The sequence below is a fragment of the Rhinatrema bivittatum genome, chromosome 1 (assembly GCF_901001135.1).
Source record: "Rhinatrema bivittatum chromosome 1, aRhiBiv1.1, whole genome shotgun sequence".
Lineage (NCBI taxonomy): Eukaryota > Metazoa > Chordata > Amphibia > Gymnophiona > Rhinatrematidae > Rhinatrema > Rhinatrema bivittatum.
In genome coordinates, this window is record NC_042615.1 from 437,314,577 (window position 1) to 437,342,457 (window position 27,881).

Here is a 27,881-nt window from a genome sequence, read left to right on the forward strand (position 1 = left end):
TTTTATTCACTTTCCCCACCACATCTCTCACTCTTGCCACTCCCCCACCCTCACTTTCCTTCCCCACCTCTGATTCCTTCACTTATTCTCCCCACTCCCACACATCCCCTCATTCAATCTTGTCTCCTTCCTCTCCTGATCACTGGCAGCAAGGCCTGGGATACCAGTGTGATAAGCAGGAAGACGACATATCTACTAGTGGCAGTAGCAATGGAGCTGACAGGCATTCACTGCATGTCTCACTGCATGCTGGGGGGCATTGGGAACTTGTGAGCAGTAGTGCCAATCATCAAGGTCTGGGTGGAAGCCTTGACAATTAACACTACTGCTCACAAAAGCAGTAAAATGGGATGAATGAGCCCATTGTTTTAAATAATGCATATCCTTGTTTCTCCCCTCCTCTGTTTTGTAGAAAACAGGAAAGGAGGGAATGACCCTGAAATAGACACTGCAGGGCAAAGAGCACATACAAAATGAAACAAATTTGAGTAAATATAAACAAAAAACCCTTCCTTTTTATTCATTTTAGCAGATAGTGTGCACTGTTTCCAAATAGCATGTACAATATGAAAATACTGAATGAAAAACAAAAGGCACCTAGAAAATTGATAGTACAGCTCAAAACCAATGTTTTTTAAATGTGTCAAAAATGTATCAAAATAAGTGCATAACTTTTATAAACTCCGCATCAGCAAGCCTGTCGACGTGTTCAATCTCTTGGACATGAACCGTCCGGTCTGCACATCATTTGCGGCTAGGTGGCTGTATGTCGTTGATGTACCAAGGCAATATGATTTTCTTAAGTATTTAAATATTGTATCATCCGACTCGAACGGCGGCATCCCGCCTGTAGCAACAAAATTGTTTTTCTATGTCTGTCCCAATTCTCCAGTCAAGGATCTTAAATTGCAATTTAATTATGCGGCTGAAAGCCTCAAAGTTGGTTAGAAGAATCCTCTGACTGTACAATTTGATCAACCTAGTATAATAAACCCGACAGCGACCGGTGTTTCGCTGCGGGGCTGCAGCTTCATCAGGGATGGTTGTCTGCTTATAGTGAACCGATGGTCTCACTGACCTTGGCTGTTTTCCCTCATGGCCATCTCAATTGTGCTGGAAAATTAAACAAAAATTAAGCCCATGTGGATTTCCCCATTTCAGGGTAAATTCTGCTTTCTGCAGGGCCTGGATGGCCATAAATGATCTATAAAATAATACACAATCATAAGCACAGAGTAAAACAAACAGGCAACAGTTTATACCACATTCAGATGGCTGGAAGGCATATTAACAACTGTTACATATTATTCAAATTATAGGGTGTCGCAAGTTGTGTAATATTGTAAGACCTCCATATAATAGGAGGTAAACTGGACCTCTCAATCATCTACCCTCGGCCCCCCAGCACACAACAAGCTTTCTCTCAACTCTCAGAAGTGCTGTCCGGATTTTTTAACACACTACAAAATACATTCACCCTCCCACCATCCCTGAAGGAGGACTTACCACATTCCATTCCTTTGTCACGGGAGCCAATCCCGAAGCCTGCTCCGATCATTCAACCTGCCAGTCCCAAGCCACTGGATTCTATAATACCTTCTCCGGCCCAACCAGGCTCACCTTGTTCGTCTCAGGTTACATCCACGGGTTATCTTTCTGATGTACTGGACGAACCTCCAGAGCCATACTCACCTCCGGAGGACTTGTCCTACCCTAAATTTCTAGAAAAGGTGGGCTCCATTTTACAAAAAGTGCCGGACCCCAGGGCTGAAACTCTAGATCTTCGATTTACCAGCAGAGCCTACATCATTGCCCTCCCACAAGGCTCTTGACTCAGTTTTAGAGAAGTCGTGGGAAACACCATACACAGGGCACCGGTGTCTCGCAAGACGGATTTAAAGTACTGGATGAAACAATCCCCACTTTACTTGTTGCCACAATTTCCATACATTTCCATCGTGGTGGAATCAGCCATGCAGAGAGCTAAGAAAACTAAGCTACATGCCTCTGCACCCCCAGGAAAGGATCATCGCTCACTAGATGAATTTGCAAGGAAAACGTTTCAATCAGCGATGTTATCAGCACGCATTCATCATCATCAGTTTTATATCGTCCAATATCTGTTTGAGTGCGTGCAGGCGATTAAGGGTCAGCTATTTACATCAGAGCTCCCTGATCCAACCACATCCAAACCAATACAGGATATTGAAGAAGGCATTCGACACTTGCTCAGAACAGTGTATGAGGCCTTTGAAACCACAACTAGGTCCTCTGCAATGGCAATTGTGGCACACCGCATGGCATGGCTGAGAGCAAGTGCGATCTGTGAGGACATCCACGCCAAGCTCGCCAATTTGCCATGCAAAGGGGACAATTTATTTGGACCTCTGTTTCAAGAGACAGTACCAAATCTCAAGGAATAATCAGTCACAGTGCAGTCGTTAACTGCCCCCCCTCCCCCCCCCCAAGCGTACAATGCACTAAGACGCTACTTCTCTGGAGGGCGTAAACAAACGTATTCTCGTAGACCCTTCAGACCTTCTATCGGCTTCCCTCTTACCAACCGCAACAATGTGTATAACACAAACAACCTCAAAGAGGGAGGGGACGCCTGAGCCCTAATCGAAACCAGAGCCAGCAGCCTGCAACTCGGGCTAAACCATCAGTCTTTTTAGAACTTCCTTCGCCATCACAGCTCAGTCCACCAGGACATCTCACAGCATGTTTCATGGAATGGGAAAACCTAACCTCCGACCGTTGGGTTTTGGACATCATACAAAATGGATATCAACTTCATTTTCAGGAAAATCCCCCACTCCCACATCTATCAGCAGGGGTCCCAAACTCCATCAACCCCAATTAGCGACAGAAATAGTGTCGTTACTCCAACAGGCCATACAAACCATTCCCATGTGGGCCCGCAACAAGGGGTTCTATTTTCCGTACTCCCTAATTCCCAAGAAGTCCGGTGGCCTACGTCCAATCCTAGACCTCCGGGAATTCAACAAGTATATAGTAAAGTAAATATTCAAGATGGTATCCTTGAAATCAATACTACCACTCCTCCAACCCAACGACTGGATGTGCTCCATAGACTTGAAGGATGCTTCCAAGCACATCCCTATCCACCCATCCTCATGGTGTTACCTATCATTCCAATTCCAGAACAACCATTATTAATATACGGTTCTTCCCTTTGGCCTGTTGTCGGCCCCCAGGGTTTTCACAAAATGCATGGTGGTGGTGATGGCATCCCTCCGGCAGCAGGGACTGAGAATGTTTCCATACCTTGACGATTGGCTTCTGGTGGCATCGAATCCCTCGCTACTATTAACGAACCTACACCAATTGACCAAGACTTTAGACCAATTGGGTTTAGTCATCAACTTCCAGAAGTCTATCTTAACCCCAACACAAATCCTACAGTTCATAAGAGCTCAATTGGATACCACTCGCAGCTGAGCCTTCCTGCCAGAGGACAGGCGACTGGAGATGATTCGCCTGTTACGTTCCCTCAGAATAACGCAACGTCCTTCAGCTCATCAGATCCTTACGGTACTGGGTCACATGGCAGCGGCCATTTACACTGTTCCCAATACCAGATTGCATATGAGACGATTTCAATGGGGCTTAAAACATCAATGGAATCAACACTCCCAACCTCTACATTTCGGAGTAACACTTACAGCAGAAATGTCCAAGGACAGTACCTGGTGGCTCAACAAACCTACACTTACAAAGGGCGCCCCCTTCAACAATCCACCGCACAACACAGTGCTTACAACAGATGACTCGAGTAAGGGCTGGGGAGCGCATTTAGCCACTTACAAACACAGGGTCTGTGGTCCCCGCAAGAACAAAATCTTCAGATCAATCTAATAAAGCTCAGAGCTATTCACAATGCACTACAAGCTTTTCTCCCTTACCTTCGAGGTCGAAGTGTGATGATCTACACGGACAATCAGGTAGCAATGTTTTACATCAACAAACAAGGAGGGTCTAGTTCATGGGCCCTCTGCAGAGAGACCCTTCTCATCTATGAGCATGCACACCGACACTCCATACAACTACAAGCGACCTATTTCCCCGGAGTCATCAATACCCGGGCGGACAGACTCAGAATATTCTATCCTCACGAATGGTCCCTCAACTATCAGATCGCGCAAAGAATTTTTGCTCAATGGGGAGTACCAACGATTGATCTGTTCACCACTAAAGAGAACGCAAAAGAGCCTTGATTCTGTTCAATTTGGCCAAGTCCTCATCGGACAGCGCAAGATGCGTTCCTCCTCCCTTGGACGGAAAATCTGCTTTACGCATTTCCTCCGATACCTCTCATAACAAGGACAATTCAAAAATGTATACAAGATGCATCACACCTAATATTCAGGCCGATACAGTAAAGTGTGGCCACGGTTACCCTGCTTCTAACCCGCTTTCTACTCACAATTTGACCTATCCCTTTTAACCCATCCTTACCGCTTTAAATCAAGGGGTACCCCTTTCCGCCCGCGGCATGTATATGAGATGTAAACGATCGGATTAGCTATCCCCCCCCATTCAGTAACGCGCGCCCCGACTATTGCCTTTTTAACCTGCAGTTTAGCCGCGCGTTTAACCTGCTAATTTACCACCTACCCCTACCCCTGCGTTAGAGGCAGGGGTAAGGGTAGACGGCAAACTTTCCCCCAAAAGAAAACCTAAAATCCTCTCCTCCCGAAGCGACTGGACATGTAAAACCTAAAATCCCCTCCTCCCGAAGCGACTCGACATGTAAAATATGTGAATAAGTGTAACCAACTTACTTTTTGTTTCTTTTTCAGCCCTTTCAGCCTTCTCTGCCGTCCTCCGGAGGGGGCAGCCGGCGGCGAAAGCGGCTTCCAGCGGCCCCCGCCGGCGAAGACGGACGAACGCACGCCCGTAGTGCACGGGCGCTCAAGCCAGCGAAAGCACATGAACGGGCGTGCGTGACGTACGCCGTGACATCACGCACGCCCGTTCATGTGCTTTCGCTGGCTTGAGCGCCCAAATTGACGGGCGCTCAAGCCAATGAAAGCACATGAATGTGCGTGACGTCACGGCGTAAGTCACGCACGCCCGTCCATGTGCTTTCGCTGGCTTGAGCGCCCGTGCACTACGGGCGTGCGTTCGTCCGTCTTCGCCGGCGGGGGCCGCTGGAAGCCGCTTTCGCCGCCGGCTGCCCCCTCCGGAGGACGGCAGAGAAGGCTGAAAGGGCTGAAAAAGAAACAAAAAGTAAGTTGGTTACACTTATTCACATATTTTACATGTCGAGTCGCTTCGGGAGGAGGGGATTTTAGGTTTTCTTTGGTTAAAGTTGGGATCCACTTCCTGGTGCCTGTCATTTCAAATGACATTTGAAATGACAGGTACCAGAGCACCCAGGATACTGTATAGGCGCTGTATAAAGCGCCTATACAGTAAAATGGATTGCGCTTCATGGACGCGTGTTGGACGTGGCTTGAATTTGCATGCGATTTTAATACAGTATTGAGCGGTAGGTGAGCCGGACTGTGCGTGCGGCAAACGCAGGTGCGCCCGGCACTAACGCAGCTCTTCCTACCGCTCCTTACTGTATCGGCCTGATTGATAGCTCCAGCTTGGCCAAGGCAACCGTGGTACTACACCTACCTACTAAACCTTTCCATAGCAGATCAGATTCCTTGGCCAGATCAACCAGATCTTCTAACACAAGAGGGGGACTCTACTGCATCCGATGCACTCCTCCCGGCACCTAGATGAACAGGGCATCTGCATTGAAACACAAAAGATAATTGAATCCAGAACACCATCCATCAGACGAAATTATCAATTCAAGTGGAATCTATATTCAGCATGGTGTTTGGACAAGGGCCTTCATCCCTTAGATTGTTCACTAGAGGTTCTTCTAGATTATCTTCACACCTTGTACAAAGCTGGCCTAGCGACTTCATCGGTTAGAGTTCATCTCAGCGCCATTTCAGCCTATCACAGGCCACATTGAGGCCAACCTATTTCACTCCATTTGGTATCGCGTTTCATCAAAGGTCTTGCGAAAGTTCTACCGCCCATATCCAAACCTCCAGTTCCATGGAACCTAAACATAATATTAGAACAACTTATGTTATCACCATTCAAACCATTGGACTCAGCCCACATTAAATACCTTACAAGGAAGGTGGTATTCCTGGTAGCAGTGACCTCGGCTCGCAGAGTTAGTAAGTTACAAGCCTTGGTGCATTATAGTCCCTATCTGCAATTTTATCACCATAAAGCTGTCCTACGACCTCATCTATCGTTCCTGCCAAAGGTAGTTTCACAATTCCATCTTAATCCTTAGAACTTCCAGCGTTCTTTCCTAAACCACATCATGACGAGAGGGAACGTGCATTGTACACATTAGACTGTAAGCGTGCCTCAGCATATAAAGAGGACACATTCACAAACAAGAGCTTCACAGTTATTTGTCTCTTTCAATCCTAATGCTCCGGGAACCCTGGTAGCTAAACGAACCATTTCCAGCTGTATAGCACAATGTATTCAGTTCTGTTACAACAAACAGAATTATATCTCTTGCATCGCACCCACGTGCTCATCAGGTATGAGCAATGGCAACCTCCATAGCTCATTTGAAGAATATACAGCCCATTGACATTTGCAAAGCGGCTACCTGGTCATCTCTTCATACCTTCACATCTCATTACTGCCTAGACCAGCAATCATCAGACGATGCCAGGATGGGTAAAACAATACTTCATTCTGGAACATCTTAATACCTAGTCGACTTTCCACCACAATCTCATCATACAAAAAAAAAAGAAACACATGGCGTGATACGGAGCTATGGACTCCCATGACAGCATGGCTAATTCAGCCCTGCTATCAACAGGAAAAAGCAAGTTTGCTTACCGTAAAGTGTTTCTGTAGATAGGATAAATTAGCCATGCTGACCCACCCGCCTCCCTGGGTAGTCGACCTGACGTACCTTGCATTCATCTGCTTAATCACAGACTGAGGAGAGATCTTTCCTGCACGGGAACTCAAGCACAGAGCAAAGCTCTGTCTCTTTGGAAACTCTGCCTCCTGGGCCCTGATTGACAGTTCCCATGACAGCATGGCTAATTCATCCTGCTATCTACGGAAACACTGTTTACGGTAAGCAAGCTTGCTTTTATATTTTAGCTCACACCTTTTCATTGGTAGCTCAAGGTAAGTTACATTCCAGTAGAATAGGTATTACCCTGTCCTCAGATGGCTTATAATCTAAGCTTGTACCTAAGGCAATGGAAGATGAAGTGACTTGCCTCAAGGAGGATTTGAACCTTGGTTTTCAGCCTGCTGCTCTAACTACTAGGTTACTCTCTACTTCTCCAGGCTTATCTCCCTTCCCTTCTCTTCCCTGTAGGTTGCCTGGAAGGGTGGTGCTGGAGAACACCCCTGCTGCTGTACTTCCTAGGCTTGAAAAGTAATGGAAGTATGTTCTAGGCTGTTCCCTTCACAAATTAAACCTTGAGTATATTCCTTACAAGCATCCATTCTTTCAAAAATACTCCTTCTGTTCTTCTCAGTATTATGGAGCTCCTCTCACTCTTCAGAAGCTGCCTGCCCAAGATCATCAGAGAAGCTTAGCAGCAGATGCAGCTAGAAGTCCAGAATCAATTGATTATTTCGATACCCATCTCTGGTTGGAGGAAGGGTTCAGTCCTTCCTCTCAGAATGGCTGCATACCATTAAGGACTGGTAGGTCCTGAAGATTGTGGAGTTTGATTACCACTTGCGATTCTCTTGCCCTCTTCTGACAGTGGCCTTAGTCTTCAGCTCCAACCCTTCTCAATCTGCACAACTGCAATTGGAAGTGGTCACTCCTACAACCGATGGTGGTCAAATCTGACTGTCCTCAAGGGTATGGCCAGGACTTCCATTCCAGTATTTGCTGATACTCCAAGAAATTGAGAAGATGATTACCTCTACAGATTTGTGGAGGCTGAACAAGTTGTTGGTGCAGTAAAAGTTTAAGATGCTCTGCATTTGAAAAATGTTTAGTTCACATCTCCAATTGCCCCATCTAATGGACGTTCCTCAGATTTGTGGAGGAAAATGTGCATTACCAGTATAAGCTCCTCCCCTTTGGCCTTTCTGCAGCCCCGGGGATGTTCATAAAATCTCAGGCGGTAGTGGTGGTACAACTTGGTTAGCAGGAAGCCTGTGTGTTCTCATACCTGGACAATTAGGTGGTGACAGGTCAATGTTTGTCAGGAATTCAGTCCCCCAAAGATCATTCACCTCTTCCAGTCCCTGGGGATCCTGGTGAACTTTAAAATGTCAAACTTGATTCAGGCTCAGAGTATTTAGTTCCTAAGATCCTGAATAGACTCTTCAGGAAAAGGCATTTCTTCATGTTGAAAGAGCCGTGTTGCTGATGGGCCTGGTAAGATCACACCTTCAACAGACCCGAGGATCAACAAGTTTGGTCCTTGTCCTCTTTGATACATGGTGGCTGCAGTGCATGTACTTCCTCTAATCTCTATATGCAAGGCCTTCAGTGGGGCCTTAAAAGCCAGTGGAATGAGGTCTCAGCTTTTGACCCACCAAATCTCCGGCCCCTGGATGAAAGCATCCCTTCAGTGGGGGATGAATCTGGAAGGTCTAACGATGGGTCTCACTGTATCAAGTGACTATCTACTGACTCCTCCACCAAGAGGCAGGCGGCACACACTAGAGCAGTGTGGACTGAAGGATCATGGTCCCTAGTGGAAAGTTAGCTACAAGCGATCAGTTGTGTTCTAAGTGCTTTCTCTTACCTTCTTTTATAAAGAAAATCTTGATCTAGATGAACATGGTCATGTGGCCATGTTCTACCTAAACAGGGAGGTATTGGCTCTTATGCCTTAAGCAAGGAGGGCCTCCAAATGTGATCATGGGCAGGACTTCATAGTTCTCACCTCCAAGCAAAACTACCTTCTGAGAATCCAGAACATGGTGGCAGACTGTCTCAGGGGAGTAACAACTGCATGAGTGTTCCCTGCATCAAGAGGTCACAGACAACTTGTTCGGTCACTGGGGAAAGCCGGTGATGGGCCTTCTTGCCTAAGAGGACAACATTGCTCCATGCATCTAAGCAGCTACAAATCAGCTCTCGAGGCTTTTGTGTTGGCTGGCGCCATCTGTCTGTTCTGTGTGCTCACTGATTCCTCTAATCACCAGGGCTTTCCAGAAGGTCCTTCAGGACAAGGTAAAGATTATCCTCATGGCACCAGCCTGGTCACAAGTGATATATCCATATTTTATCTGTCAATTCAGACTCCTAATTCCTTTGGGAGCATATCCAATTCTTATCACACAGGTGCAGAGTTAGATTTAAGAATAAGCAACATAGGCACAAGCCCAGGGCACCAAATTCTGAAGGCATCCAGAAGTCCATATGTTGCTGTCTGAATTCCAGGGGTGAAACTCCACTATCTTTGATCTTCTGCCTACGGGCTCTGTAATCTTAAATCTGGTCCTGCACAGGATGAAGACCGGCTCTATCACTAGCCCTCATGACATGGATATTCTTCTCCTTACTCTTCCTAAAGAGGTGGGACATTTTCTGCCAGAAAGTCTTCAACCAGAAGATCCTACCATTTCAAGTGGAAAAGGTTCTTGACTTGGTGTAAGGCCAGCCAGCTGTACGCCTTCTCCTGTCACCCAAGGTTCTTAGCACCTCTTCAGTCAAAAATTCATCTTGGTTCCATTGTGTCATATCAGCAAGTGAAATGGACTCTGATCTCTCTCTCCATTCCTGGTATCAAAATTCATGAAAGGACTGTGGCATTCCAAGCCTCAAGTCTGTAAACCTCAGTACCTTGGGACCACAATGTGGTCTTAGCTGAATTCATGAAATTTCTATTCGAACCTCTCAAAAATAGACTTGAAGTTTCTGACCTGGAGAGTGGTTTCTCGTGGTTGTAACTTCAGCACGAAGAGTAAGTGAACTACACGCTCTGGTTTTTATGTTCAGTATATCTGCAGTTTTTCATATGGTGGCTTTACAGACCCAGCCCAAGTTCCTTCTGAAAGTGGTATCTGTTTCACATAAATCAAGCCATTGTGCTGTCTACATTTTTTCTAAGACCATGTGCACAAAGGAGAATGGGTTCATCATGCCTTAGATTGTAAGAGAGCCCTGGCGTATTACCTAAAGAGGACTCATCCTTACCGTCAAGCTTCTCAACTGTTCGTGTCCTAATAGATTAGGAATGACAATTTCTATTTAAAAGATTGTTATCCTACTCACTCCAGTTTGCAGCAGGGTAACAAAAAATATCATGTAAGACATTTGCTGTGAGAACAGTGACAAAAATGCAGAGGTTGAAGAAATTATTTAATAGTTTGCTATATAAGTACAAAAAAGGAGGAATTAGAACATTTTCTCAATTGAGAAAAGCATATAAAGGAGACAAGTGAACTGACAGTATAAAGGCTCAAACACAAGTCTGGACAGAATGCAGATCAGTGCTTTGCATAATTTGTTAGATCATAGATTTTCAATTGGCTATCAGTTCAGTTTGTATAGTGCATTATTACATGCTGGATTACAGATTATAACCTCTGTAAAGGCTAATCAAGTGAGTCATGAAGACATTTGCAAAGCTGCTACTTGATTCTGTTCACACCTTCACATCCAACTACTGTCTGCTCTGTGTCCCAAAATAACACTGTTTGGACAAGCAGTTCTCCTGGTAGTCCATTCTCCACTTGGTGGGGCTGGATTGTCTTTAAGTGCTTCTGCTGTTCCACCCTCAATTTGGGGCTCCCCATGTGTAATGGCTATTGCATGCCTGCTTGTTGATGGAGAAAGCAAACTTGCTTTTATGTAAAATGTTCTCTACAGACAGCTATTCTTAATACACATCTGCCTCCCAGGAGAATTAAAACCTTGCTGAAGCTTAAGCGCTGGAAGATTGAAGAGTTCACAAACGTCTGTGCATGTTCAGTAAAGTTTACTGACAGCTGGGCCTGTCGGTGCCTTCAGATGTCATCCACTCATATTAGCTAATTCATTCTTTTGTCTACTGAGTACCCTGTTTATAGGTAAGCAAACTTGATTTATTGTAAATCCCACCCATAATTGAGGGATTTTATCTGGCTGTTCTTGGTGGTAATCCTGAAAATGGTGGGATAAAGGCCCTGATTTTTATTAGCACTTGCCTCTTTCCCCTCCCAATTTTCAGATATCTTATGTACTTTGTTAAACCACATAAGTGCAATTCTGATTGTGATCTTAGGTAATATTAAGTCTGTATTTGAATGCAGTTCCATTTGGCCCAGCCATTGCAGCAGCAGTCCTATACCTGAGAAGAAATAACTATAGTTTCCTCTGGAGCCCTGCACAAGTCTGCTTTTAAGTTAGTTGACAGATGTCAGTATTGCATAATGGCTGGGATGCCTTTGGAGAGGCTGTGGATACTGCCTCTGCAGTATCCTCAAGGAACAGGTGCTGGATGATCCAGGAATTGAATGTAGTGCTGCTGCTGTGTTCTTGGTCTGGCTCTTATTTGGTATTTTTAAGTAATTCTTACCTTTATAACTTGTATTTACTGTAGTTTTTTTAATGTTGTGTTACAGCTCACTTGGTGACTCTGCTCAGTCGCATCTTTTTGCAGATGCTACAAGTGCACTTGGTAAGTTCAGAGCAGAGTTCAATTTCTTTATACTTTATAGTTGCACTTGTGGATATGGAAAGGGTTGTATGTTTAACACAGGATTCCACTGTTCAGAGTTGAAAAGTGTAATACTGTTTTTGAGAAGGGCTGGGGTGGTGGGACTGTTACTAAGCTGTTTACTAGCCAGACTGGGGGTGTATCTCTTATGTAGGCCTTGATGTATTTATGTTGAAGCTTCTGGACATTAAGTATTATCTGCAAATTATGCATAAATAGCTATAGATAGTAAGTTAATGAGAAATTACTCAAGGTATGTTGGAGTCACCAGAGAAATACCTCAAATATTTCATTAGGTATTTATCATATAAAGTTGTGCTCATAAGTTTTACATACGCTTGGCACAGTTTGTAAGATGCAAAGCATTTTAAGAAAATGAGTGATCACACATCTGTTTTTACTGTGTTTCAAATTAAACTATTATACATCACAGAATAGCACAATCATTAAACAAATAGGAATACAGGACATTTTTTAAATGGTCCTGTTCAAAAGTTTGCATACCCTTAGTTCCACCTCCATGCTGCATGGTAGGGATGTGTGCTTCTCTTTATAAGCCTTGCCTCCTTTCCAAACTTACGGGCTGATACAGTAAAAACGCTGGAGAGCGGGCAAACGCCCGCTCTCCCGGCACACGCACAGGCCACCCTCCTCTGTGCGCAATACAGTATCTTAATTTATTTAAATTAGGCCCGGTGGTAAAAAGAGGTGCTAGGTACACTAGCGCTTCCCTAGCGCCACTTTTTTGATGGAAGCGGCAGCTGCCAGCGGGTTTGACAGCAGACTCTCAATTTTGCCGGCGTCTATTCTCGAGCCCGCTGACAGCCATGGGCTCGGAAACTGGACGCCGGCAAAATTGAGCGTCCAGTTTTCGACCAGACAGCCGCGGGCCCATTTAAAAATTTTATTTTATTTTTTTTTTACTTTTTTAAACTTTCGGACCTCAGACTTAATATCGCTATGATATTAAGTTGGAGGGTGCACAGAAAAGCAGTTTTTACTGCTTTTCTGTGCGCTTTCCTGGTGCCCGGAGAAATTAGCGCCTACCTTTTGGGTAGGCGCTAATTTCTGAAAGCAAAATGTGTGGCTTGGCTGCACATTTTGCTTTCTGAATTGCGTGGGAATACCTAATAGGGCCATCAACATGCATTTGCATGTTGTGGGCGCTATTAGGTTCGGGGGGGGGGGGGGGGGGGGATTGGAGCGCGTTTTGGACGCATTATTACCCCATACCGAATAAGGGGTAAAGCTGTACTGTATTGGCCCGATAGCGTTTATGGTTGTGACCGTAAAGTTCAATTTTGGTCTTATCACTCCAAATTTTGTTCCAGAAGTTTTGAGGCTTCTCTAAGTGATTGGCGTATTATAAGCGGGCTGTTTTGTGGCGTTGGTGCAGAAATGGTTTGTTCTGGCAACTCTCCCTTGCATCCCATTTTTGTTAATGCATACTGAAACTCCCACAGCACTTTGTTTCAGAGAAGCCTGTATTTCAGTAGAAGTTGCTTGTGGATTTTTCTTTGCATCATCACAAATTTTTGTGGTAGCTGTGTCTGAAATCTTTCTTGGTCTACCTGATTCATGGCTTGGTATTGACAGAACCCATAATTTTCCATTTCTTGATCAGTTTGAACAGTACTAATTGACATTTTCAAATCTTTGAATTTTTTTATATCCTTTTCCTGATTTATAGAGTTGAACTACTTTTGCTCACAGATCCTTTGACAGTTCTTTCGTTTCCTTATGCTTCAGTAACCACCAAAGTCAGTGCAGCCCTGGATGAAATGCACAAGTTTCTCAAAAGCTAAGAAATTGACTGTTTATACATAGACACTAATTACAATCAAAGGCACAGGTGTGGATACCTACCCTTCACTGCCATCTCAACCTGTGTGTGTCAACTTGAGTGAATATTATTAGCCCAAACATTCAAGGTTATGTAAACTTTTGAACAGGTCCATTTTATTTCCTTTATTGCTATGGTTAGCTTAATGGTTGTGCTATTCTGTGATGCATAATAGTTTTAATTTGAAACGCATTAAAAATTTATTTATTTATTTAAATTCTTTTAATATACCGATGCTCAAGACCAGGTCTTATCGTACTGGTTTACAATAAACTAGGGGGTAAACCATTTAAACCAGTAAAAAAACATTGAGAGCGAAAGTTACATTACAACAGGGAATGTACAACAAGGCTTTAGAAGAGAAGTAAAAGGAAAGATTAACAATTTCTAATTGGAGAGCAGCGCATGTAGACATGTTTTCTTAAAATGCTACATATCTTACAAATTCTGCCAGGGGTATGTAAACATATGAGCACAACTGTATAAAAAGCAGGATTAGAAGTATAAAAGTGGCTTTCTATAGGCCTTATTGCCATACTTTGTTCCTCACAGACCAAAGGGGAATCCACAGCCACTGGTAAACTAACATAAACATACATCAAAATCGCACAAAATCTAGCCAAAAATAAGCAAAACATCCTAATTTTAAATAACTATGCCCTTCTCCCCCAGATCCTCTTTACTCCCTTAAGACACCTTCCCCATCTGGTGTTCATCCCTTCCTTATCAGGCTCCTCTTCCCTGAGGGCTCTTTTCTCCTCATTCTCCTTCCCCCCTCTATCACATCAGAGTGGAGGAATTGCTTAGTGGTTAGAGTAGTGGGCTGCGAACCAGCGTGCAAATCCCACTGCCACTCCTTGTGATCTTGGGCAAGTTAAACACCCTCTGTTGCCTAAGGTACAAACTTGCATTGTGAACCCTCTGAAGACAGGGAAATACCAACAGTACCTGAATGTAATCTGCTTTGAAGTGACTGAAAAACAAGGAACAAAAGTCATCCCTGAGGGCACCTTCTTCTCCTGCCATTGCCCGCCCCCCCCCCCCCCCCCCTTTCTTCCTCAGGTCCCATTCCTCCACACTTGTAGGTGGGGAGAGCCATGATGGAAAAGAGCCACACATTACTGACTGAGTATTGGCAGAGGAATAATCCTGGCCATAACAATCTTGCTGGTAACTGCTTTATCTCTGGACCAAAGCTAGCTGCATGTGACAACCTTTACATGCTGTGGCTTGTGCAAACTGTCCACTGAAAACCTGTGTTCTCAGGTGGGAGCATGAGGCAAGGAATGATTGGCCCTGCGAACTGGAGAGGGAACGAAATGAGGCTCAGTTAACCTGGTTTATTTGTAGTATTCATGCTTCCCCTGGCTGCCTGCCCTCCACAAAAAAAAAAAAAATCAGCGGTTTCCTTTTTTTCTCTTTGACAAGCAGGTATGAATCAGCCATAACATGTGGGTAATGTCACCTAATGGCACCAGCATGGACCTAGTTTGCAGAGCTTATGAAAGTCTTATTGTGTGTGCATGCTGTCTCAAGAGGCCCTCAGTCTATCAGTTTTGTTTTTGGCCTTGTTTGTTGGCCTAATTCTCTCTAACCTTTTTTTTTTTTGTGCTTTTGCTACTGGCTCAGAAGCCCTTCCATAGAACTAATTAGCTCTTTAAAAAGAGAAAAGTGGCCAAGACAAACATCGTTGGCAGTTCTTTGAGGCCTTTGTGGGCACTGTATGTCCATTAGGGGTTTGCATTCTGACTGTCACTACCTGGGCCCAGATCATAATTCCTCTGGCTGTTGCAACTAAAGTGAGGTGATTACAATGGTGCAGTAGTACTGCTTCCCAGAAGATGGAGGTTCTGTAGAAGACGTCAGTGTATAAGAGCTGAAAGTTTTCAGCATAAGATTAGAACAACGGAGCCGTTCCTCTTCCGGAGTGAGATGTCTTCGGATACTTGGGATAAGAAGTCAAAGGTGGGATCTTCTTCCCTGCAAGTCCTTGAAGACTTATATCCATGACACCGGTTGCTGGGTATCAGATCCGTCGCAGGTCAGAGATTGAGCATGGTGCAGAAAATGGTACTAAGACTCCTAGAAGAGTGCCTGAATGATAAGGATCCCCTCCGAGAGTTATCTCCTCAGTGCTGAAGAAGTTAGCACAGTTAGCATGGGTAACCACCAGCCTGGTCCTGTCCTCAACTCTAGGGCGGGGAAGAGCCTCCCCAGTGCAAGTGTTCTTCATGGCATGGAAGACCTCTACGGTGCTGAGCAGCTATTGTATCTGAACCCGATGCACACCAGGATGCCACCTGTATCATTGGTTCACAGCACATTCTCCAGAATGCACTTTGGCACACTCAGCACAATATGGTAAGGCTCTTTCTATTTCATTGGAGCAGAACTTTTCAGCTAGTTAACTCTTACCCTGATCCTCACATGACTATTTCCTTTTGCCTCACTGTACGATTTTAATGAGTTTTAAGCTATGTGGTACTCTAAATTCTCTTGCGGTCTCAGCTCTCACAAGACTGAGACTAGCGTGGGAGTTTGACTGCATATTTCAAACTTATTGAGAGCTGTGTGGTGCAGACAAAAGAACAGCTTTTTGTGAGGCAGTGTCTCTGCACCAGGACACACATTTTGGGCACTGTGGCAACATTTCTGGTTGTCACGGTGATCTGGCACCAAAAATAGGTTCAACTTGTCAAAGTAGTATTTAGCTATTCTTCCATATGGCTCTTTAGGATATAAGGAAAAGGATCATGATAGAAAAGCACACCCTCTTCTGAGACAAATTTGGAGTTTGTAAAAACAATTTTCAGGTTTGTGAAGCAGGTTCCTTTGCCTTCGGAATGAGGATAGCATCAGTAAGAGGACCCTGGTGATGTTTCGAACCAGAGATTCTAGATTTTTGCAGAGTGCCTATAAATGCTCTCCTGAGCCAGGACATGTAGTGATTTAGTAAGATTTCAAGGAGATCCTTCTTTTGGGAAACATTCCTTATGAGAAAAGAGTATCACAAGAGGATGAGAGCCCCAGGTATGCTCTCTTAGCTCTGAATTAAGAGGAAGGATTCCTTTTTAAAGGTCTAGTTTGGTTCCTAACTCAGAATGCTGATTAAAGAGTTGGCAGATGGAAAGAGTCCTCCTTCCACAGGACAGAGCTATTCCCAGACAATCCTCTTTGTATTCCCCAGGTAGGAATATGGGAGTATATGGAGCTTTGTCACCCAAACATTTAGGCTCCTTAGGAGACTGTGCTTAAATTTAAGGTGACCATCAAATTTTATCAGAGGCCATTTTTAATGTGCAGACATATTAGGGGTGAGCTTTTGGTGGTCATTTCCTGTTGTGGGCATACCTTGCTAGCTTCTTGATAGCCTAGGAAAACACTACTATAGATGTGCAGATCTTGGATAGGATTTTAGTGGGGCTGCCTGAAAACTTTACCTAGTCTTCCAGACACATTTATAAACTTAAGAATCCTCAAGGAAACAACGAAGGCCTTAGGATTGTGGAATACTCTAGGCCAACTGTTGTATACATATGCCATGTGTCTGCACATCCTGTCGCAATGTACACTGCAATCTATTCCATTATTTCTGAGGCTTGAAATCCATTTTGAACTTAAAGGCTGATCAAATTTGCATGGGTTCAGTTTTCAGGATGAAATCCCTCCATATTCTGCTTAAGGTAGTTGGGTGAGGGTATACCAGGTTTTCCTTGATCAGGATGCTTATCTGCACATTCTTGTTGCTGTAAGTCATTGATGGTATTGCAGGGCTACTTTGGTTAAGCTGCAGTATCAGTACAGACGTCTTCTTTTCAGTTTTCATCTGCTGCTGCCCTCTTCTCCCTCATCCCTTTACTCCCAAATTATTTATCAAAGTACTTGTAGCATTGATATCCGCATTCTGAGCACAATGATAATTTTCCTCTTAACCTTATTGCATAGGAGATACATTGAGTGTTGAGGCTAATAACAGTGGTTGTCTTGCAGGATCATAACTGAATTCCTTTTAGGATTTATGTTTGAGTAAGATCATATGTCAGTTTGGATCTGGTCAAGCTACCAGAGGATTAATGTCATTGATTTTGTTAGTGATACAGAGCTCCATTTAGCTTAATTTTATCTGTCAGGCTTTGTTTGATTCTAGGGCTATAATAGTCTTGACCAGCAAGATGGTTCCTTTGACTAGGTTTGTATTTCACAGGCAGCTCCCAGATGTTCGTTTCTAGCTGTACTTGGTCCAGGAGTTCAGGCTCTTTGGTCAAATAGGAATCCAGGGAGAATGAGTAAAGCAAGGGCTTGAGTGATCTGCAGTGAATGCAGATCTGCAGTGAATGCAGATCACTGCAGAGTCTGAGGAGGTGAGGAGCTACTTTGTCTGGTCAGCTCAGAGCTTTGGTCCTCCCAGGACAAGTTTTTACACATGAAATTCTGGAGGTGGAAATTTTGTCTGAGCAGGATGAATCTGCCACACAAATAGATGTCACCTGATGATGTAGAGTATCTTCCTCAGTTGTTGAAATGTCTTCTTGGCCTGTGTGAGATTTCCCATCCTGCCATTGCAGCACTGTGACCCCCCCCCCTCGGTCCTTTCTTGTCTGCAGATCCGATCAGAAACATTTAAGAACATAACATAAGAACATAAGAAAATGCCATACTGGGTCAGACCAAGGGTCCATCAAGCCCAGCATCCTGTTTCCAACAGTGGCCAATCCAGGCCATAAGAACCTGGCAAGTACCCAAAAACTAAGTCCATTCCATGTAACCATTGCTAATGGCAGTGGCTATTCTCTAAGTGAACTTAATAGCAGGTAATGGACTTCTCCTCCAAGAACTTATCCAATCCTTTTTTAAACACAGCTATACTAACTGCACTAACCACATTCGCTGGCAACAAATTCCAGAGTTTAATTGTGCGTTGAGTAAAAAAGAACTTTCTCCGATTAGTTTTAAATGTGCCCCATGCTAACTTCATGGAGTGCCCCCTAGTCTTTCTACTATCCGAAAGAGTAAATAACCGATTCACATCTACCCGTTCTAGACCTCTCATGATTTTAAACACCTCTATCATATCCCCCCTCAGTCGTCTCTTCTCCAAGCTGAAAAGTCCTAACCTTTTTAGTCTTTCTTCATAGGGGAGTTGTTCCATTCCCCTTATCATTTTTCTTGTAACTCAGACGGCATTTGTCTTTTGAAGGTTTTTTCTCATTTTCTAACCTCTTATTCTATAGAGCAGATTTTGCCGAGGTTTTTCCCTGTCTTGCGTGCCGAGTCCTGTGAGTTTTCTTATCTTGGTGTGACCTATTCAGCGACCTTAGTTGGCATTTTTTCCCACTAAAATAGGGGTGGCCAAGTCCAGTCCTCAAAGGCCACAAACAGGCCTAGATTTCAGGATATCCACATCAATATGTGTATGAGAGATTTGCATGCACTGTTTCCATTGTATGCAAATGTATTTCATGCATATTCATTGTGGATATCCTGAAAACCAGACCTGTTTGTGGCTCTTGAAGACCCTGCATTAGAATTTCTTTTGGCTTTGCTTTGGTTTTCCTCACTATCAGAGAAGGCCAGAGGCTTCAAGAGATGCTGTATATGTAATCGAAAGATATCCAAGACAGATTATCACAGTATTTGCTTTCAATGTTTGGGCCTAGAGCATGATGATCCTAATAGTGATATCTGTTCACGGACTGAGCACTGTCAAGTTCCAAAGACTGAAACATCTGGACATTGAGTGATTTAAGAATATGCATCTTTATTGGTGTTTAAGGACTCAGAAGCCTTGCTGTCCATTGGCATGGAAGAGTTGTTTGGCATTCTCAGAGTAAGACCTAAGAGGTCTAGCAGTAGGGAGTTGTATTGCTTTTTCTATGTGATGTCTGAGAAGGATTTCTAGGCATCATTTGCCCTTGAGGGAGATGAGTGTTGTGTAGACACCAGAGTAGAAGTGTCATTCTCCATCAGTACTGAAAGCTAAGAGCAGAGAGAGAGAGAGAATAGCATTTATCTTGCCCAATGGCATCCAGAGGTATGAGCTCAGCTTCTCATGCAGTGACGGAGCTGTAACTGTTTTCCAAAGGTGTATGCCATCGGCCCATCTTATGAGAAGGTTGCCTCATAAGAAAAGTGCTATGCTGGGTCAGACCAAAGTCCTTTGAGCCCAGCAAAGACTAATCTGGATCATAAATATCTGGCAAATACCCAATAGTTGAACTGTTTCTTGTATCTCACCCCCAAGAATATAAACACTGACTTTCCCAAGTCTGCTTGACTGGTAACGGTTTATGGACCTTTCTTTCAGGAACCTCTTTTGAACCCCACTGTTGCAACAGATTCTAAAACTTGATTGTGCACGGAGTGAAAATATACTTCCTACGATCTTTTAAATCTGCTGGCTACTGTTGCCTGGAGTGGTGATTGAAAGGATAAATCATTCTCTATTTGCCCATTTAACCCCATTCATAATTTTATAAATTTTAGTCATATCCCCTTTGTCTCTTTTCCAAGCTAAAAAACCCTGATCTATTTAGCCTTTTTCCATCTGCTTTATCTATTGTCACCTTTTTCTGTACCTTTTCTGTGTCAACTATCTTTTTTTTAAAATGAGGCAACCAGAACTGCACACACCACTCAAGGTGTGGTCTCCCCATGGCATATTTTCAATTTTGTGTTCTCTTCCTTTCCATATAATTCTATTCTATTTGCTTTTTTGACAGCTTCTGCTGAGCCAAATGTTTCAAACTACTGACCATAAAGACCCTGAGGTCTTTCCTAGGTGATGACTCCTAACATGAGATCAGTTTCATGTATACCCACCTCCAATCTTGCTTTAAGGGATAGACGTTGGGAGCATCTAATGTCTTGAATGCAACAATTTTATTGGTTCCCGGTCCAGCAGTGTATCCAATTTAAAATCCTTGTCATGGTTTTTAAATCTTTAAAGATGAAAGGCACCTCTTATTTATCTGATTTATTTATGGTCTGAGTCACGAGCTCTTCGGTCCCAGGCAAAAGGTTATCCATCCCTTCGGTCAAATTTGGTTGTTTAAGCAAAATTAAGTAGGCGGCTTTCTTCATCTTATGTCGGCTTTATGGAATGGTTCCCTTGGATCCCTATGAGGCTTAGATGACTTCTGTTTTCTCAGAACTTAAACTGTATTTCAGGAAGCTTATGATGGATGAGCTCTAGATATAGTGTGTGTTAGTTTGAGTATAGGAAGTATGGCAATTTTTGTTTTAACTATATTTTGTGTTAAAATCTTTTGTAACCTTAGTATGGCAGATTCACTATAGATGGGGAAATGTTTTTTAAATAAAAATGAATGTACTTGTAAATGGGATTATTTTTCCTCTGTGCATTACTTTGCACTTGCCTACTTTAAATTGCATCTGCCATTTAGCTGCCCAGTCCCCTACTTTCAAAGAGTCCTTCTGCAGTTCTTCACAATCCCCTGCTATTTTAATGACTCTGAACAATTTTGAATCTGCAACTTTGGTGGCCTCACTTGTTCCTTTCTCTTTAATATTTATAAATATGCTAAATAGCACAGACCCTTGAAACACTCCACTAATAACCTTTCTCTATTCGGAATACTGACTATTTATTTCTACTTTTTCTCTTACCCAGTTACTAGTCCAGAATAACACACTAACTCCAGTTCAGTGACCACCTCCCTGAGGAGTCTTACAAGGGAATTTTTCAAATGCCTTCTGAAAATACCAATACCTTTATCCACATGTTTTACATCCTCAAGCATATCTAGTAAATTGGTAAGGCAAAATAGCCCTGTGCAAAAAACACGCTGATGGTCCCCTATTAAACCATGTTTATGTAGTTAAAAACAATTAAGAATAGCTTCTACCATTTTGCCTTGCACCCATGTCAGGTTCACTGGTGTATAGATGCCTGTATCTTTCCTGGAGCCATTTTTAAAAACTGGCATCACGCTGGCCACATTCCAGTTTTGTGGTACTATGGATATTTTAAATGAAAGGTTACAAATCAGAAATAGGTCTGCAATTTAATTTCTGGTGGAACATGGTTACCAGGTTACAGCTTTTGCTTTCTCACTTTTTGCTCTCATTCTTGGGGCCGCACTCCACAACCTGCTCCTTGTGCTGTTCTGCCAGTTTGCGCTCCCACGCTGTCTTCCAGCCATGGGCACTTTTTGACCCTGTGGCAATAATATCTGAGTTGCGAGCAACAATATCTGGAGAAGTTGGAAAAGTAGTCAGGAATGGAAAAATTAAAATAGAAGAAAAAAGACCTTTTTTTTTTTTTTTTTTAGATATGTTAGTGATAGAAAAGTGCAAAAGTGGCATTGTGAAACTCAGTTGAAAGTGTAGCACCTTTAGCGGGCTGAATAACAAGACAGGTTCAGGCTGGATTCTGGTAGAAATCTTTGCATAAACCTTTACTAGTGGCAAACCAAACAGCATTTCTGCTATTCTCTGCAGTCAGCAACAAAAATCAGTATCACAGCTTACAGTTCAGTGTGTTCTTTCTCTAGGCTTCCTTATCTCCCGTGGGCCTCCTGTTCCCTCCTGGCCTGGCTAGATATACCTCTGCCCGGACCAGGATTCTGTTACCTGAGGCTTAGAATTGGATTGTGCCACTTCTCTGTATCCGGTCCTTTAAGGTATTCTGGGGCTGTCTTGTATATACCTGTTCAGATATCCACCCCTTTCAGGTCCAACATCTTAGCTTGCCCTTACTAAGAATATACACCTAAGTCATCAGTGTCTCTTCATTCCCTGCCCTATACTGGGGTTGCTTAACTCATTTAAGGTTTCCCCTCCATAAGTCATTTGGGAAATTGCTCCAGGGTTTGTATGGTGTCTACTGTTCCTATCTGGCTTAACTTATCTATCAGTTAACCCCACAGGATTTTAAACTGGGGACAATCATGCCATAAGACTGGATAAGGAAACTCCGGAAGTACCCCGCTTTGACCACAGTTTGCCCTGCTAGCATTGTCCACAGGATCTGACTGGTGGGGTACTGTGGGCTGTCAGCATATGCACAGATCAGTGATGCCTTCTTTTTTGTTGTTGACATCTGCCGTGATCAAGTCCTTATGAACCAGTGTCTTACTACATCATAAGTCTACTAGGGCTTGGGTAAGAACTCCATCCAGCTTCACCTTGATCATAAATTCCTTCAGTTCCTGATGTGGAATATCCATTAGGTTATGTTTTTGAAGTTTTGCCCATTCGCTTTCCCATTTTTCATTTTCGTTCTGGGGTCAGTCCACAACCTGCTGCTTGTGCTTTTCCACCATCTTGCGCTCCCACACTGTCTTCAAGCCCTGGGCACTCTATGACCCTGTGGCCCTCATCTTTACAGTAAGAGTATACCTGCAAGGCGGGGGGGGGGGGGGGTGCCTTTTTACTTTTCCCGTTACTCCTAGGAGCTTTTCACTTTCTTCTTTTCCATAGGGGCACAAAGGGTACAGAAGGAGAGAGGTCTAGACCCATATTACTGGGGTGTACCACTTCCTCTACAACCCCCTTTTTCTTTGATTTGAGTTGATGTTGCTTAAGAGACTTTCCTTTGTCCATATGGACTTTAGTCTCTATATTGACATCTATTGCTTCACTGTGCTCATAGCGCCAGTCCTTAGCCAGTGATCTATACTTCCAAAGTTGAAGCAAATTGAAAAGTCTGTGGCTGGGATAAAGAGCTCGAGCTATCTGCTTCTGGGGTGTTGTTGCTGGGTTTCTCCTCTCATTGCTGTGCGATGGAGCTTCTGCTGGCTGTCTATCTAGCCTTCGCTCCACATCGGCATCATCTGAGCCTCGTAAAAGGTGTCTGCCACTTCTAATGCTGTTTCCAAAGTGAGTCCTGGGTGCTGGCACTCAATTTCACATGAGGCTGTCGTGTCCTTATAGGATCTATTCCAGAAGCACATGGTTGGCTACCTCAAGGCCAGGTTTTGTTTTGGCTGCAGACATTGCCATCTGGCATCTTTCTGTTGATAGAACAAGCTTTGAGGTCTTTCTCCAGGCTGTAGAATGCCCCTTCGGAAATGTTGCCTAAAGGTTTCTGTAGTGTACGGCACTCTTTTCAGGATAGTAGCCTTCACTTCTGCATAGGTGGCCCATCCCTCTGGATTGGCTGCTTGGCATTTCCCTGTGAGAAAATTTGCCAGGTATGTGTTCCAATTAGCTTCTAGCCACCCCATCATGTGGGTGGTCCTTTAGAAGGTTCTCAGAAAATCTGTCCTCCCCTGCCTTCATCTAAACAGGATGGGAGGTGGTGGATTCTCAAGGGCTGCCATAGCTTGCTTCCAGGTAAGCTGTTCATATAGCCTTTGAATAGCTTTATGGATCTGCTGTTGGCCTTTCCACCAGCATTTGTATCACCCCCACTTTTTTCTCTATTGCGTGACTTCTTTGCATGTGCGAGGCATAATGCAGAAATCCCCAAACTAACACCATATGTGGCATAATGAGTAGTCTGAGTAACCAGAGGACAGATTCAGGCTGGACTCTGGTAGAAATCTTTGCAAAGACTCTTATTAGTGACAAAAACCAAAAAGCAATTCTGCTATTCTCTGCAGTTGAACAACAAAATTCAGTCACAACTTACAGTTCAGTAGTGTTCCTTCTCCTCTTCTGTGGGCCTCCTGGCTTGGCTAGATATACCTCTTCCCATGGGCTTCTGCCTGGACCAGATTCCCTGTTACCGGAGGCATAAGGTGGATTGGATCTGGTCCTTTAAGTTATTCTGGGATTCTCTTGTATGTATCCCTTCACAGAAGGGAAGGAATATGTGGTGGCTGAGGAAAAAGCAAAATTGCTTAACAAATATTTCTGTTCAGTATTCACTGTGGAATGGCCAAGAGCAGGACCACATAAAATACAAATAAGATTGGAAGTGAGGTAAACCTCAGCCAATTTTCAGAAAAATGTGTTCATGAGGAGCTAACTAGATAAGGCGATGAGGCCAGCTGGAATACATCAGAGGGGTACTAAGGTAACTTAGACAAGTTCTGGCAGCTCCGTTGCGTGATCTTTTCAGTGCTTCTTTAGAGTCTGGGGAAGTAGTTCTTGAAGTCTAAAGATGGATAAATATAGTTTTCATTCATAAAAGTAGTAGTAAGGAGGAGGCTGGAACATACAGGCTAGTTTAGTCTGACCTCTGTGAGCAAATTAATGTAATTGCTACTAAAACAGAGGATAGTGCAGTTTCTGGTATCCAGTGGATTGCAAGAAGCGAGGCAGCCTAGTTTTCCCAGAGGTAGATATTTTCAGATGAATCTGATAAATGTATTTCACTCATTGTGCAGAGAGTTGTATTGAGGGAGCCTGCTAGAGTTCTAGATGTAGTGTATTTGGAATTCAGTAAGGCTTTAACATACATCAGAGACTTATACATAAATTGAGTGTCCTTGGTATGGACTCTAGAATGACTGGGTTAGAAACTGGTTCAGTGGGAGGCAGCAAAAGGTGGTAGTAAATGTTCACTCCAAGTAGGGCAGTGTACTAGCTGTGTGCCTCAAAGGTTAGTCCTTGGACCAGTTCTTTTTTGTGAGCAACATTGCCAAAGGATTGTAGGGAAAGATTTCTTTTTGCTGATACCAAAATTTATAACAGGTGAAGCTCGAGGAATGGTCTAGTCAGGCAGCTAAGATTTAATGCTAAACAAATAGCATTGTTATGCATTTATGCTGCTAAAACCCAAGAGCGAGATCTATGAGTGATTATATTTGATATTAAAGTAGCCAGATAAGTGGATAAAATGGCTAAAACCATGAAGATGCTTAACTGCATAAGGAGAAGTGTGATGATCAAAAAAAGGGAGGTGATTTGCCCCTGTATAGATCCCTGGTGAGATCTCATTAGAAATACTGTTTGCAGTTCTGGAGATTCCACTTTCAAAAAGATATAAACCAGTCAGTCCAGAGGGTGGATACTAAAATGGTCTGAGGTCTTCATTCCAAAGCATATGGGGACAGATTTAAAGATCTAAGCATGTATACCCTAGAGAAAAGGCGAAATGGGGAGATACGAGACACATTTTAAATACCTCCAGGGTCTCCATGCATAGGAGGCAGGCCTCTTCAATGGAAAGGAGGCTCTAGAACAAGGGGTCAAGGGATGAGGATGGAAAGGGTTTAGACTTGGGAGTAATCGTAGGAAATATTTTTTTTAAAGAAAAGATAATGGATGCATGGAATAGCCTCCCGGGGGAGGTAATAGAGACAAAAATAGTATCTTGAGTTCAAGAAAGCACAGGTATAAACACAGGGCATCTGAGGGGGAGAGAGTAATTGTAAAGCTAAATTAACTGGACAGATGAGCAAACTAGAAAGGCTATACAGTTTTTTTTTTTCTGCCATCATGTTTCTGTGAATACCATCCAGTCCCAGTCTTTTGTTTAGTGTCAGTCTGAGTTATATCCTCCAATTTAACAATTATTCCATCTAGTCGCTATCATCACCAAGTTTCCTTGTGGGTATGATCGCAGCATTCTCTTCATTAAAGATAGGCGAAGAATTACATTTTTTTTTTTTGCTATTTCCTTGTCCTCCCTGAGCACCTCTGTCATCTGAAGACCCAACAGACTCACGCTTTGCTTCAAATGAACTTGGAAAAAGGTTTTATTTCCCATTGATAGCATGGCTGAATTAGCCATGCTGTCTGGGAAGTGTCGCAATCCCAAGTAGACGGAGTTTCCTCAGTCTCAGAGCTTTGACTCTGTGCAGCTGCGTGGTGGTGTTCCCGCGCGATTCCCTCGCCTCTTCAGTTTCTTTTTTTCCGCGAGCCGATTGCACGCAGGGTTTTCCCTCACAACGATCTTTTCCTCACGGGGATTTTTTCTTCAACTATTTTCTTCGTGTTTTTTTTTTTTTCAAATTTCATCCCAGATGGCTCTGAAGCCATCGAGCTTTAAATACTGCCAATGTGGCAAGATTGTCCATCACTGATGAACATAATTATTGCTTGCATATTGCTTAGGCCCAGATCATGACCAAGCGTCGTGCAGAGACTGCAGCTGCATTTCTCCGAGGTCCCAACGTCAGCGAGCAGCCAAGATGGAGCGCCTGAGGACGGGCTCCTATGCCCCACGGATGTCAGCACATTATTCGCCGGAACCGGCGAAGAAGAGTAAGGCCCACATAAAAAGGGCTTCCTCCCTAGGACCCTCTGAATTGAAATGCATCGTGTCCATTACCGGGCCAGGATTTCACACACTCTTAGGGCCTTTTAAACAAGCCGGGGCTCCGGCGGCGGCACCACGTAAAAAAGGATCAGGAGATGCTTTGTCCGGCTCACAGGCCTCTGGGTCTACCCCATTCTTCAGCGCCGACAAAGCGGGCGCACGACGCATCAACAGTGCATGGATCAGCGCACGATGCATCATCGGCGCACGGCGCAAAAAAGAAGCATGATGCACCGCCGAAGCAGAGCGTACAAGAAAAGCATCATATGACGCATCAAACACATTCATCGATTCATTCCTCAAGAAAAAGAGTCTCCGTCCCATTCTGGGTTTATGACTACTCAACAAACATATCCAGAAGGAGAAATTCAAGATGACCTCTCCCAAGAACATCTTGCCACTGATACAACCCAATGATTGGCTATGGTACATCGACCTGAAAGATACATACTCCCATATTCCCATTCACCCATCCTCCTGGAGTTACCTCTGTTTTCAAGTTCAGAACACACACCACCAATACAAAGTCCTACCTTTTGGCCTATCCTCAGCTCCAAGGGTATTCACAAAATGCCTAGTGGTAGTGGTGGCTCATCTCAGGCAACTATCGATCCAAATATTCCTTTATCTGGACGACTGGTTAATGGTAGCATCGGATCAGTCTACGCTATGAGCACATAAGTTGCTCACAATCAACCGTCTTCAAACTCTGGGATTCCTCATCAATTACGAGAAATCACACCTGCAACCTATACAACTTCAATTTATAGGAGCTCTCATCAATACAGTACAGAAAAGAGCCTACCTTCCCAGAGACAGGATACAAACTCTTACAACATTGGCTCGCAGCCTACTCGACAAAACCCAAGCATCAGCATGCCAAGTTCTTCAACCTTTGGGACATATGGCGGCAGCCATCTATGTAGCTCCCCCACACCAGACTGCATATGCGTCACTTGCAATGGGGCCTAAAGACTCAATGGTCACAGTTCCTGCAGCACCTCAACTGCAAAGTTCAAATTACCAGGCCAATGAAGGAAGACATTCACTGGTGGCTCTCCCCCAGCAACCTATCCTCAGGCGCCCCCTTCCGCATACCCCCTCATCAGTTGACACTTACAACAGATGCCTCCAGGAAGGGTTGGGGAGCCCACCTAGGTGACCTGAA

The 27,881-nt window shown here is 43.8% G+C and overlaps 1 protein-coding gene across 1 annotated transcript in view; it reads left to right on the forward strand.

Moving 5' to 3' along the window:
- The window catches only part of RAD23B (RAD23 homolog B, nucleotide excision repair protein), a 177,517-nt gene that overhangs the window by 86,071 nt on the left and 63,565 nt on the right, over positions 1-27,881 (forward strand). Inside the window, exon 5 of the mRNA XM_029604901.1 lies at positions 11,605-11,660. Within this exon, the coding sequence (XP_029460761.1) occupies positions 11,605-11,660 (56 nt within the window). The remainder of the gene's footprint in view (positions 1-11,604; positions 11,661-27,881) is intronic.